At 40.6% G+C, this 14332-nt stretch overlaps 1 protein-coding gene across 9 annotated transcripts in view; it reads right to left on the reverse strand.

Moving 5' to 3' along the window:
* The window catches only part of CSNK1G3 (casein kinase 1 gamma 3), a 152966-nt gene that overhangs the window by 51647 nt on the left and 86987 nt on the right, over positions 1 to 14332 (reverse strand). For all 9 annotated transcript variants that reach the window (XR_003090671.3, XM_006130107.5, XM_006130104.5 and 6 more), the window contains 2 exons: positions 9752 to 9900; positions 8059 to 8293 (listed from right to left, as the gene is read on the reverse strand). Coding sequence is in view for 8 of the 9 variants with exons in the window: in XM_006130107.5 (XP_006130169.1) it covers positions 8059 to 8293; positions 9752 to 9900 (384 nt within the window). In the remaining variant the exon portion in view is untranslated. The remainder of the gene's footprint in view (positions 1 to 8058; positions 8294 to 9751; positions 9901 to 14332) is intronic.

Below are 14332 nucleotides of genomic sequence, written 5' to 3' on the forward strand. Positions count from 1 at the left end.
ACCCGCATGGCCCCACAATACGCCAACATTTTTATGGCTGACCTGGAACAACGTTTCTTCAGCTCTCATCCACTTACGCCCCTTCTCTACCTATGCTACATCGATGACATCATCATCTGGACCCATGGGAAGGAGACTCTGGAAGAATTTCATCACGATTTCAACAGCTTCCACCATCAACCGCAGCATGGACCAGTCTACACGGAAGGTCCATTTCCTGGACACCATGGTGCAAATAAGCGACTGTCACATCAATACCACCCTATGCCGAAAACCTACCGACCGCTATGCTTATCTGCATGCCTCCAGCTTCCATCCCGGACACACCACACGATCCATTGTTTACAGCCAAGCACTGTATGCTGTATGCTCCAACCCCTCAGACAGAGACCTACACCTACAAGATCTTCAACAAGCATTCTGTAAACTACGATACCCACACGAGGAAGTGAGGAGACAGATTGACAGAGCCAGATGTGTACCCAGAAGCCTCCTGCTACGGGACAAGCCCAAGAAAGAAACCAACAGAATACCAACAGACTCTGGAAGGCCATCACCTACAGTCCTCAACTAAAACCTCTCCAACGTAACATCAGTGATCTACAACCCATCCTGGACAATGATCCCTCGCTTTCACAGGCCTTGGGAGACAGGCCAGTCCCTGCCCACAGACAACCCGCCAACCTGAAGCATATTCTCACCAGCAACTACACACCGCACCATAATAACTCGAACTCAGGAACCAATCCATGCAACAAACCTTGGTGCCAACTCTGCCCACATATATACAGCAGCAACACCATCACAGGACCTAACCAGATCAGCCATACTGTCACTGGTTCATTCTCCTGCACATCTAATAAAGTAATATGTGCCAACAATGCCCCACTGCTATATACATCGGCCAAACTGGACAGTCTCTACGTAAAAGAATCAACAAACACAAATCAGATATTAGGAATGGCAACATACAAAAACCTGTAGGGGAACACTTCAATCTCCGTGGACACACAATTGCAGATCTAAAGGTAGCCATCCTGCAGCAAAAAAACTTCAGGACCAGACTTCAAAGAGAAACTGCTGAGCTACAGTTCATCTTCAAGTTTGATACAATCAACTCTGGATTAAACAAAGACTGTGAATGGCTTGCTAACTACAAAAGCAGCTTCTCCTCTCTTGGAATTCACACTTCCAGATCAGCTACTAGAAGTGGGCCTCATCCTCGCTGATTGGATCCACCTTGTCATCTCCAGCCTGATTCTTGCCTGCATATTTATACCTGCCTCTGGAAAATTTCCACTACTTGCATCTGACGAAGTGGGTCTTTGCCCACGAAAGCTTACGCTCCAACACTTCAGTTAGTCATAAAGTACCACAGGACTCCACGCCCCTTTTGCAGATTCAGACTAACATGGCTACCCTCTGATACTTAATATTTATTAATGTTTTTTAAGCAATGCCAAAAGCTACTTAAGGATCTTATTAATGGCTGATTCTAGGACTCATTTATTTTAAAGTTTATTATGATTTTCCCATCTTTTCTTAGGTTATTGCAAATGGTGAAAAACTACTTTAAATTTTTTTTCATCTCAACTAATTTGTGAAGTATACAAAGCAGCTTTTTGTTTAACCTGTAACTAGAAAAAGCCAAATACTAGGAGAATCACCACTCACTTCAGTGGACCTTTTACAGACAAAAGGTAAAGGGCCATTACTTATAGAGGAAAGTATGCTGTTCAACATTAAAGCCCATTTAATATGTTCTAAATTTGCATGTGTCTGAAGAGGGTAGATTTAAAGTACTTGTAAATATAAAAGGAGATTAAAATGTTCACAAAGAAAAGAAGACGACATTTAGAAGCATAGATAAAAGTTGAACAATTGTCCTCTTTAAAAACAAAACAGCAAGGAGAAGCTCTTTTCAATGAATTTGTAATTGTGCAGATGAACAAACCCCTACCAAATGAGAGGTACAAGAGGTACTCTCCCCCAGAGCTGTTCAGTGGGCATGGCAAAAACACAGCACATCAAGCATTAGGATAATGCAGATTGCTCCATCGTTGTGTTAGCCTTACTCTATAGGCTGATGCAGTAAGAGGACATGACTTTATCTCCTACCTATGGTGAGAAGGGCAGTGCTTAATTTGTGCCAGGGCTGAGACACAGCACCTCTGGGCTTGCTGCATCAGGTATAAAAGTAAAAGATTATTTGAGACCCAGCACCTTTCATTACAAATTAAACACTGGAGAAGAGGTGAGTTCTCTCTGCTTGCAAGGACTAGTTCCTGGTGGGTGGGCACACAAGATAGCAGAAATTCAAAAGCCTGTTTAACGGCAGGTCACAGCAAGCCTAAATCAGTAGTTCATCATTAAGAAAACTTGACAACTTACATTCAAAACACATTTTGTTTAGTTGATCCATCATACATTGACTTACATATTAATATAAATTAATCTGAAATTCAATAAAACATTGCACTACTGAAAATTAATCACAAGTGAAAAAATTTAGAGGTGTCAAAATTCCTAAAAAATTGAACGGTCACATCTAATATAGTAAAATTACTCTGGACAATATGGTATTCTTTAAATATTAGAACAATTCTGTTTTCAGCTGTAATTTTGTTCTCATAAAAATCTGTCAGCCCAGAAAAGTGCAGTGTTGGCAGCTTCTTGTAAGCAAGGCCCTCTATACCCAGAGGTAAATCTGCAGTGCCTCTCCAGAAAGAGTCATTGCAAGATGCAATTGTAAGCATTAAAAATTATTAAATATGAGTCAGTCAGAAGGATATGCTACCCACCAAAAACATTTTTCACCAATAAACAAGTAACTTTTTAGTAAGGACTCAAAGAAGTGGTTGTAATACAATTACCAAACAGATACAGAAAGATTAACATTCATTTTTTTCACAGTGCAGTCACTAGAAAGGTACCAAATATTAGAAAATATTCCTCAAACTATAATATACTATAAAGGCAGATCAATTCTACCTTGAAGAAAGAAGTTTTTAGTCAAGATAAGAAAAATTGTGCAATTCAAATTCAAGACTGAGGCATAAAGTTTATATAATTCTGGACTTTGTCTGACATAGTTCAGGAAGATATATCCTCAATGAATCCTACTTATATCTATGGAAAGTGAGAATGATAGTCTGAAAGGGCAATAGGGGGCCTTCCAATGAATATGCTGCCTCCATCTACATCCTGGCTTCCTGTGTTAGCAAAAGTGTGCATAAATTGGGAAATGGAAAAAAGAAGGCATGTATGTGACAAAAATGAGACAGCAACTGTCTTCCCCCTTTGCTAACTGCAAAAGCAGCTTCTGCTCTCTTGGAATTCACACCTCCAGATCAGCTGCTAGAAGTGGGCCTCATCCTCCTTGATTGGATCCACCTCGTCATCTCCAGCCTGATCCTGGCCTGCATATTTATACCTGCCTCTGGATATTTCCACTACATGCATCTGACGAAGTGGATCTTTGCCCACGAAAGCTTATGCTCCTACACTTCAGTTAGTCTATAAGGTGCCACAGGATTCCTCGTCACTTTTGCAGATGCAGACTAACACGGCTACCCCTCTGATACTGTCTTCCCCCTCTTGGTTGGATCAAGTGTTTTGTGTATATCCTGATGCTGCTTGAAGCAAACAAGTGGAGTCACAAATTAAAGCTCCTCAATTCTGGAGAAAAAACAAAAGACCTCCTGTTCTAGTTCATCAGTTAGCAGGATTTAGCATCTCACTCTACCAGCTTTCATGTTGAATTTGATCCAGATGAAATTGCTTAAAACAAAGATTTTTACACTGATACACTGAAGAAGGTACCCTGAGAATCTGGCCTGGATGAAGTATGGGGACTAATGCTGAATTCCCCACCCCATTTCCACACCAAGAAATTGCTCTTCTGCTTGCTGCAGTAGTGATAAAACAGATGAGTGGTTTACTAGTGAAATTGGAATTCCAATCAGAAACAGAATATTAAAAGCTCCCCAGAGCTGACCCCCCCCCCCCTTCCTTCCCTCCTCCCCGCATTACTACAGGGTGGGACAGGGAGGCTGCCATGAAGCAACCTCTGTCCACAGCAATCCTGAGCTCCCTGCAGACCGAAGCGGCTCCACATCCCACAGAGCAGCCTCGGTCCTCAGGGAACTTGGACCCCCGAGGACAGGGGCTATTGCCTCAGTATCAGAGGCTTCAGCTTGGGGCAGCAGGCAAATGGTCTGCGCCGGGAGCTGTTTTTTCAATGGGCTCTCCGCCTGCCACTCCACACTGCTGCCTCTGTTACAGAGGTAACAGGGTAGGGTCATAGGGGGCTCCCTAGGAGTAAGGCCAGGAGCACACTGGCTGCTGGTTCAACCCCGGAGACTGTCCAATAATCACATAACCGCTAAGATTTCACGAAGTTACATGACTATTCAATTACACAACATCACTAGTTTCTACAGGTTGAACCTCTTTCATCCAGGACTATCTGGTCTGGGAACATCTGTGGTTGGGCAGGACCACAGATGTTACTAAAGCAGGACGCCGCAGCTCCATGGTTGAGAGCAGCTGGGAGCAGAGCCGGACTGGTGGGTGCCAGCCCGTAGGGCCAGTGACTTGGGAGCCAAGGACCCTAGGAGCAGCCACTGTCCCATGTGGGGCCAGGCAACCAGGAGCAGCTGCCACCCTGCATGGAGCCAGGGGCAGAGAGCAAAGCCCAGGAGTGGGCTGGCAACAAGAGTGTCAGGCAGGGTGGAGGGGGTCAAGGTGGGGTGGACGAGGTCAGGCTTCCGGGTTCTCCCAGGGCGGCCATCAAGAGGGGATTCCCCAGGAAATCCAGGTGTCCTGACCTCCCCTGATCCGGCAAACTCCTTTGTTTAGGACTGCTCATGTCCCAAGGATGTTGTAGCAGGAAGGTCCATCCTATAAGTCATGTCTGATTAAGCTATTTTCTATAGAGCAATAGGCTTCAGAGCACATCTGCAATTTCACAACCCCTCATAACTGAAGTAAAAGGTATATTCCTCTGCAAGTGGCCACTGTATTGCCTATGTGACATTTAATTGACAGCCTTGTTGTAGTAAGTCTCACTAGCCTGCACAAATTTGCATCTGTCACAGTAAATTAAACTATCTTTGGAACCTTCGGTGTAGATGATTAGGTTTTGTATCACAGGGTTTGTATCACAGATAGGGAATGCTGAACCTTCACGTTTTCTCTCATCCAAAGTTCACTGGTTTTCAGGAGGGCCAAGTCAGATGCCTTGGAATATCAGACAGCTAACAAGCACATCATATTTGCAGCTAGATTATTCTTGCTGCAGAAGGAATTGCACTGATACCAACATCACAAAATCAATAATTGTTCAGAGTTAACATTTTTGATCAAGGCAGAGTAGATCAGTATGGTGTATTCTGTGGTCCTAGCAACACTTGCGAGAACTAAGGATAGGGCAGGGGTAGGCAATTTTTGATTGGGAGCCACTTCAGAAATTTCTGAAGTGGCCCTAAGCCACCCCAGTAGGGCCGGGGCCTCAGGAGAAAGGGGCGGGGCACTTCCATGCTCAGGGCTCGCCAAACCGCGGCGAGCCCCGTTCGGCGATCTGCGCCCGAACCTGGCTCTTCCGAGTTGCAATCTACTCGCCCGTGGAGAGTAGATTGCATTATTTGTTGAGCCCTGTCCATGTTTACCCACCCACAGACCCTGATTGTTATGGGGTTTGGGGAGTGCACAAAGTCTTTGCCAATCCCAGAGAGAACTGCCAGCTGTTCTGAAATGCTGGCGGTTCCCTCTAGGTACCTGTGCCCCTGGTGATGGGAGGAGGCTTTTAGTGCTCTCCCCGCTCACCCCAAGTCAGTCAGTGCCTGGGGAGGGGCAGCATGAGAAGTTTCTCATTCCCTGCCCCCATCCTGAAAGGGAGCACCATACTCAGCCTACATCTACACTTCAGAGTTTTTGCGCACTACAAGCGCATTTTTGTGCAAGAAAAAGTACAGTAGATTGTCAAAAGACAGAGCTTTTTGCGCAAGAGTTATTCCTCTTTCTACAAGGCTAAATCTCTCTCAGAAGCATGGCTCTCCTTCATCTACTTTTTCCATCCAGGAACAGGAGAGTCCTAGATACTCAGAAGCTGACCGCAATTTAGAATCTCTAGCCTGCTTAGCTGAGTTCAAATCAGGGACATCTGAGCACTAACTTTCAATGCCCTTTAATCTAGATGAGAGCAACAATCTCAGTGCTGCTTATGTTCAATACAAAGTGAATTTATCAAGGTCTTCAAAATCAAGGTGCCTCAATGTTAGTGATGGATGGTTGGTGCCAGTTCAAATGAAAAGACTAAGAATCTCTCTGCACAATTAGATTGAGGCGGTATGCCTAATTTTTTCAGGCTCCATTGGAAAGAGAAGAAAAGCATCTGCCTATTTGAGCTGTGACCTTCGCCCAGGTACTGGAGGAATTACGCATGGTCATTTGTAATAGTTTAAATAAAACTACCAGAAGCAATGTATCTGAAGGCTTGGTTTGTGTTTTGTTATGTTTTGTTTTTTAAAGAGTACAGCAGTAAGCCCTACCGCAATCTAATTTTTTTTTCCACTGCTAAAAGTCAAAGTACAGACTTGGAAAAAAGAAAGGGTCAGGTGACGGAGGGAGGAAAGATGTAAAAAGCTGTGCCTACGGAGATGTATTCTAATTCTCTTATCAGAAATAAAATGTAGTATAAAGGCTTAATGTGTTTGCGTGCAGCAAGTTCCCTTTAAATAACATTTAAGAATGTGTTCTAGAAGACAGAGCTTAATTAAGTCATATAGGTAATTTCAATACTACTTCTTAAAGAAGCTAGTTTTCAGACAAGACTCGATGTTTGATCTCTGTTAGTCATGTCATTTGTATTATTTCTGTTACTTTTATTTGCTGGATCTACATATTGTAATAGCTAGATTCTGTACCATACACTACCCCAAAAAGTTTTATTTTTCTTTTAATATATATTATGGTGTATATATAATTAAAATTTAAAAAAATCTTACATGCATAATCCTTAACACTTAAAATTGGCTGTGACCATATATAGGTATTTCAGTCACCTACACTTATTTAATCAAAGAGCACAATTCTTTCAAAAAAATGTTCATATGGTAATTGACACCCATACTAGGTAGTCTGAAGAGAAGGACAAAGAACTTCATTGGCATAAAAACTAGACTACTTTGGACACCACTAAGTGTTTTTTCACCATTTAGCAGATCAGGCATGCTGGCAAAGAAAGCATGAAAATTTGCAGTGCTGTTCTCAAAGCTGTGCCTATTATTTCACTTGAAGAACTTCAATCATTTTACACCCAATTGTAAGTTTAAAAATACCATAATTTTGGTTGTTTTAAAGTACCATATTTTAGAAAGAGTTAATCACATGCACTTCATTCCCATTATTATAAACAGGGGCAGTCAAACTCAATCATGAGCCACCTGAACCTTCTTTATTGTTCAAGTGCTACTTGTAGAATCCTCCAGGCCCCCTCCATTCTCCATCGACCAGACTGGGGCAGGGATGGAGAAACTCGGGACCTCTTTCTTGCAGTGCTTAGGTGGGACAACAGTTTCTGCCCTGCAACAGAGTGGTTTTGGGGCTCCTCCCAGCAGGAGAGGGGTGTTCCGTAGGAGCCAGGCTGAAACCTCAAGTCCAATCAGGCAGCTCCAGGTGAGTGTAAAGGCATGAGCCCCAGCAGATATGTTCTGGCTCCCATACTTCTGAAGATCATGGTCTACTTCTTGGCAGGTCAGTCAGTTTGGCCACCACTAACACATAGCCACACCATAAGACAACACATTTTAACATTTGTAGACAGATATCACTATGGTCTGAGATATGGCCTATGATGATTTTAGAAACAAGATAATTATTAAAACTCTGTGAAAATAAGATTATTTGCCTCCGTGCATAATACTTTAGTTTTTTATAAGAATAGATTAGAATTGGTTTAGCAATCTGCAAACAGGATGATTCACGGGTAAATACCAATTCATACAAAGTTAGCATAGTAGTTGAATTCTAGTTTCTGAGCTTAAAATGCAAACGTACCTTTTCCTAAATGTGTATTTATACTCATGTATCTAGCTGTTCCTGTAAGACTCTTGTGTTCTCGATATGGTATGTGCTTCTTTGTTTCTGGATCTATATACTCCTTTGCCAAACCAAAATCTATAATATGAATAATTTGCTGGGTTTTGTTTCCTGGTCGTCCTATTAAGAAGTTCTCAGGTTTTACATCTCTGTATATCAAGTTCTTTGAATGGACATATTCCATACGAGAAATCTTTATTAAAAAGAAGAAAGGACAGAATACAGTTTAAAATTCAGGTTACCACAAAAAAGTGTGGTGTATAGATGCAAACAAGTACTGTTACATCAGCTTTTTTTATTTTATATATATATATATATATATAAATATATATATATATAAAACCAGAACTCTTATAACCTTTAAAACAAAACTGTAGAGAACTATTTTCCTTTCAACATCTGACTAAATCCCACTTAATGCTGATGGGACATGAGCATGTGTATAGAAGAAAATATACTTCATCGCTTGCAAATAGCACTCTATACTTACAGCTTCATATGAATCACAAAAAAAAAGTCAAGTCAACTGTGAACAAGCTGTACTGAATGCATTTTCATGCACATTCTTGGATACAAAACTACGATATGGAATTATGCTGTCTTGCTATCGGCTCAAGCATTTGTGAAAATATGCTATGTTCTGTACATATACATTTAGTCAGTGCATCACCAGTATGAATACAGCTTTACTTCTAGACATTTAAATTCAGGTCTGAAAAACATTTTTATATGAAAACTAATTCTTGTTAAACGACACTGCATTTGTGATGTCATAACCTTTATTAATGAATGGAATCTTTGCCTTTTGTGCCATTAACTGGATTTCCCCCTAGTCTTCAGTGACATTTAACTAACTAGTTCATACTAATTATTTAATTGCCGTAGGGCTCGCCGAACCACGGTGGGCCCCGCTCGCCAGACGTGCTGTCCGGTGATCTGCGCATGCACAGATCGCCTGAACCCGGCTCTTCCGAGTTGCAATCTACACGCCATAGGCGAGTGGATTGCATTATTTGTCGAGCCCTGATTGTCAGTACCACTATTACTGAAAGAAAAGCATTTAAAACAAATAAGTGGCATTTAAAATTTTTACCCATGGTGCACTGTATACCTGGATTTTAAGAGATGAAGTTATTTATTAAAGATAAATTTGTAACACTGCAAGAAAAAACAATATTTGGCTTTTATTCTAGTCTGACAACACAGGCTACTCAGAAAAATACCTCAAAACTTCATATTTTTCATTTACACAATTTTGTTTCTACCATGCATTTTTGTATTGCTCTATTGCAATTATGACCAAGACAAGAAGTTGAATGCTTATGTGTTACTTAAGACTTTCATCTGCTTACTTCAGTGGAAGTAAGTATGTCAAACTGAACCTTATAACTTTAGGCTGCACTCCTCAAAACAGATATCAAACTTACGCAACTGTTCCATAAGATTAAGGCAAAAACAATAGCACAGAAAAAAAACCTAATATTTGCATCTTGAGTGTCTCTTAAAAGGACTATATTACAACCAACATAGTTTAAGAGAATGCAGACTATAGAACCTTTATCAGATAAATTAGTACTATAAAAGTTGTCCAGCTACCGGTCTAATGAACTCAAATTGGTAAATATATAAATGTACATATATTTATACTTACCAATTGTATAGCTATCATAAGAACAGTTTTAAGAGAAAATGTTCTATCACACAAGTCAAATAGGTCTTCCAAACTAGGTCCCAGTAGTTCTAGCACCATTGCATTGTATTTGCCACAAGGGCCAAAATAGTAAACCTGAGGTATACCATCTGGAAAAGAAAAAACATATATACACATGTATGATTAGTTGTAGATTACTTAGCTAAATGTATACATATATCTTCTTCCTTGGATATGACAATATTAATTGTAAGGCTTATTAGTTCGATCAATGCATTTAAAATTGATCTGTTTGATAAAAACTGATACCAAAGCTATATGAAAAGTCTTACATGTTAAAGCAATTAACTTAATCATTCCTCCTGTCTCAGTTTCATAGCTTTTCCTGAAAACTAGATATTGGACAATTTTGAAAGAATCAGTTAAAAAAATAAAAAACTATCCATTACACATTAGGCAGTAAGTTCAGATTCATTTCATGAAACTACTTTATTTCAATTATCTTTTTTTAGCCCATAATGGATAAGAGTAATTGTTTTTAAAAAAACAAAAACCAAAAAAAAAAAAACACACAAGATTTTCTTACATTGGATTTTTATAGAATTCAAATACATGTTTTTATAAAAAAATATTTAAAGTTTAATTTGAAATTATGACAAGCTATGCTTAGATCTAAAGATTATCATCTATTTAAATAATGTACATAAATAAAATGTACTTCATCCGTCCTCTTCAAATTATAGAAAGTGCTGCTCTTTTTAAATATATAAAGAATCAAGGGAAAATATGCTTAACTTAGGTCACCTGAGGTTATATAACAGCTCACAATTTCATGTACTACAATCAATATCTATATTATTTGCACTCTTTACAATGGTGTGAATGTTATTTACATTTTTCCAAATATTAAACTTTTAATTGTGTTGTGCACAAAAGGATGTTGCCATTATCATCTTTGGTTTTAGTTCAGCTAGCAGGTACAGAGGACACTTCCTTCATTTGGACTAGAAAAAAACTGCTCAGAGCTGAAAAATGAAGGAAAGCTTGTTTTCCTCATCCAATTTTCAAAGGTATTCAAGCACCTAAATATGTCAATGGATGCTGGGGATGGAGCAGAGATATTCAATGGAAGACAACAAGAATTAGGCGCCCAGAAATGATTTCTTTTATGCAGTTAACATCTTTCATCATTAAAACTGGTGAACTAAACTTCTAACTTCGTTACTGGCATTTTACATTTCTCTTAGCTTAGATGAGCAGAAACAAGCCATTTAATTTCTCGTTTCTTGCACACTAGAACAAGATAGCAATGCTGGTTCAATGCCTAGGAATATTTGTTAGAAAAACCTTACCAATTATTTATATTTAAGTTCAAAGAAACATTCTGACTTTTGAAAAGCTGGTTTTTATTAAACCTAATTTGAAGTCAAATGTGTTCAGCATGTATATCTTCATTATGAATTGAATATACACAATGTAAGTCTTAGCTGCATGGATTTTACTCAATTTTGAAATTGAATATCTAAATTATAACCTATTGTTTTATACAAATCCGCCTTTTACTAAAATTTGTAGGAAATGTATAGCGCAATGATACATTAAAAACAAAAAGTGCATTTATTTAGGCAACCAGATTGTCTATTATTTATCTATGAATGCCAGGTAGAAAAACATGAGGCAATGTTATAGGCTATCTAAAAATAATTCTATATATGCAGAAAAGGATATTCTAACCAAAATTTTAAGTGGTCTGTTCCTAACTGCTGGCACAAAGGTACTAAACCCAAACTTCTGTCTTATCCAACAGACCTGTAGGTGCAGAAATCCAAGAATAAGAGGCAGATGATTTACAGTAAGAAGCACAGACAGCTGGAGGTATAAAACACAAAAAACACCAACTGTAATGAGACAAATAAATGTGCAAAGGGGAATGTTTGTAGCAAGGAAAAGAGCATACCTTTAGAATTTTCTATTTTTGTATAAGCGTGTACAAGGGTGGCAAACTTGGAAAAGCAAACATTTTTCACACCAATTAGTCTTTTCTAACAAAACTGCAGCAATTGAACATTCCATAAATATCATTTAGCTGAAGAATGTTTAGCACAAGCAAAAACTGTTTTAAGCAAATGGCTTCGGGGGGGCGGGGGGGATAAATTTGTGAACAACAAAATCGTTAAAAGGATTGAGCACTGTTTAACACTTCACAGAACTGAAGATACATTTTAAAAAAATATATTGTTGTGTAAAACATGGTGAAAAACAGAATTAAATTTTATCCTTACTGCATCACAAGAGATGTGTGATCTCAGAAGTCTCAGGAATTGTTCATCATGATTGCCATCTTTGTTGTCCATAAATGCTTCTTTTCAATTTTTAAAAGGCATGCAAAATACTTCTGGAAGAACTATGGAAACAAACTGCTTTTTAGGTTTCTTGTAAAGCTATATGAAGTTCATTTCCAAGCTTCGTGCTGGTTATGGAGGAAACAGCTGTAGAATGGATTTTGCTTGGCTGCATTGTCAGATATATAGGCAGAATTAACAATGGCAGACATGTACAGGTGATGTGTCAATACATGTCAATAACCCTTTTTTTTTTTTCCTAGTTTGCCATGTTGTAGAAGCATTGGCAGACAATATACAATAAGGATATGTCGCGCTGCCAGGGTCTTCCTTCCCCCTCCTTCCTGAGCGGGAGGAAGGGGAGTAGGAGTCCCAGGACTGCGCACCAGCTCCAACTTTTCAGAAAGTGCATGGCTGTCATGGAGAGCGGAGGAAGAGTGCATGATTCCTGAGAAGTTGGAGCTGTCACAGTCTTGGGACTCCTACACACACCCCTGCGCAGGAAGCAGAAGTAAGTCCCCGGCAGCACAACAGACCAGGCATTTCCGGAAGTGTGCTGGCTGTTTGGGGTCGGGGAGGAACAGCCCACATGCTTCCCGAGACCTGGACCTGGTGTGCAGCTGCGAGACTCTCCCCCCCCCCCCCCTCCTGCCCGCAGCCGGCACTACCTCCATTTTTGTGGAAGGTAGCATCAGCACAGGCTCCTTCTTGGGGGTGAGAAAGGAGAATGGGGGGGGAGGGGCGGAATGTCTCGCGATCAACTGGTTGTGTCCCCACAATAGACCAGTTGATCGTGATCAATGGGTTGGTGACCACAGGTCTATAACAGGTTGCTTTAACTTGGATGGTAACACAACCCTTTTGTTGATGTGATGGCAGTGTGGTTATAAATTATTCATTGCCATAACTGCAGTCGTTTTATCTGCAACAGAGCATGCTGTATGTATCACAAATGTGGCCTCCACCAAGTGGCCCAACAGCTGCAGACAGAGTTTTGCTGTTACCTGAGGGCTGTTTTGTGCTGTTTCCACCAAGTCAAAGATTGCCAGGAATCTTTACTGCAGAAGCAATGCAATGACTCTTGTGCAGTCTAGGTATGCCCCTATGAATTCCAATTGTTGAGTTGGTATCAGCTTGCACTTTTGAAGTCTCAAGAAGAATGAACTGGTGATGTTGACTGCTTGTTCTGTTTCATGATAGGTCAATGTTTTCAGCACGCAATCGTCCACATATGAGAAAATGGTGACTCCCAGGCCTGCATAAATACACTGCCTCCACTGAGGACTGTGGAAAACATGCAAGGCACTGTGGACAGGCCGAACAGGAGCACTCTGTATTAAAAGTGTTGGTTGTGCCTGGCAAACCATAAGTATTTCCTATGTGCTTAAATGTACTGAGACAGGCAAATGTGTTTTGCAGGTTGAGGGTCAATAGCCTTCTCCAAGTCCAATGTCCCTTCTCCAAGGCAGGAATTATTATGGACAGGATTACCATCTTGAAGTGCTGTGGATATAGTACTTGAGGTTTCTTAGGTCGAGAATGAGCCTCCACTCTATTTTCTTATACCAAAAGCATGTGAGTAAAACCTCTTTCTCCTGCGATGGTAAGGAACGGGCTCTGTTGCTCCCAGTTGCAGTAGATGCTACTCTGAAAGAGCAAGCTCATGAGACGGATCCCTGAAGAGAGACGGGGCAAGGGAGTGGGTACGAGGGATAGATGAAAAGGTGAGGCATTAACAATTTTGGACAAACCCATTTGTCTGTCTTTGTGGAATTCCACAAACTGGGTAGAAGGATGCTAGATGGTTGTTGAATGTTGCCGCCTTGCCCAGGTGCCTTGGAGAGGTTGGGTTCATTGTATCTTCAACCAAACCTTCAAAACATTTGCCTCAATGTTGAGGATTAAGACATCAAAGGCTGATCTGTGCTTTGTCTGTGCCTAGTCTGATGCTGTCTGCGCCTGTTCGCATAACACCTCTGGGGCTGGTTGAATGGGTGTGGTCTTGTAAATTTGTGTGAAAATTTTTCTTGTTTCCTTCTGGTTGCAGGGATGTGAATGCCGAGGGTCTTCAGGGTGGAGTAAGAGTCCTTGAACATGTGGAGTGATGTGCCTGTGGAGCCCACAAATAACTTTGACCCTTCCAAGGGCAAGTCCTCAACAATTGTCTCTCTGGGGAACGCGAACAGGTGCAACCAAGATGCACGTCCCTTCACCCCCATTGGGGAGATCCATCGGGCCA

The sequence above is a fragment of the Pelodiscus sinensis genome, chromosome 6, assembly GCF_052426305.1.
Source record: "Pelodiscus sinensis isolate ZL-2025 chromosome 6, ASM5242630v1, whole genome shotgun sequence".
NCBI classification, from domain to species: Eukaryota; Metazoa; Chordata; order Testudines; family Trionychidae; genus Pelodiscus; species Pelodiscus sinensis.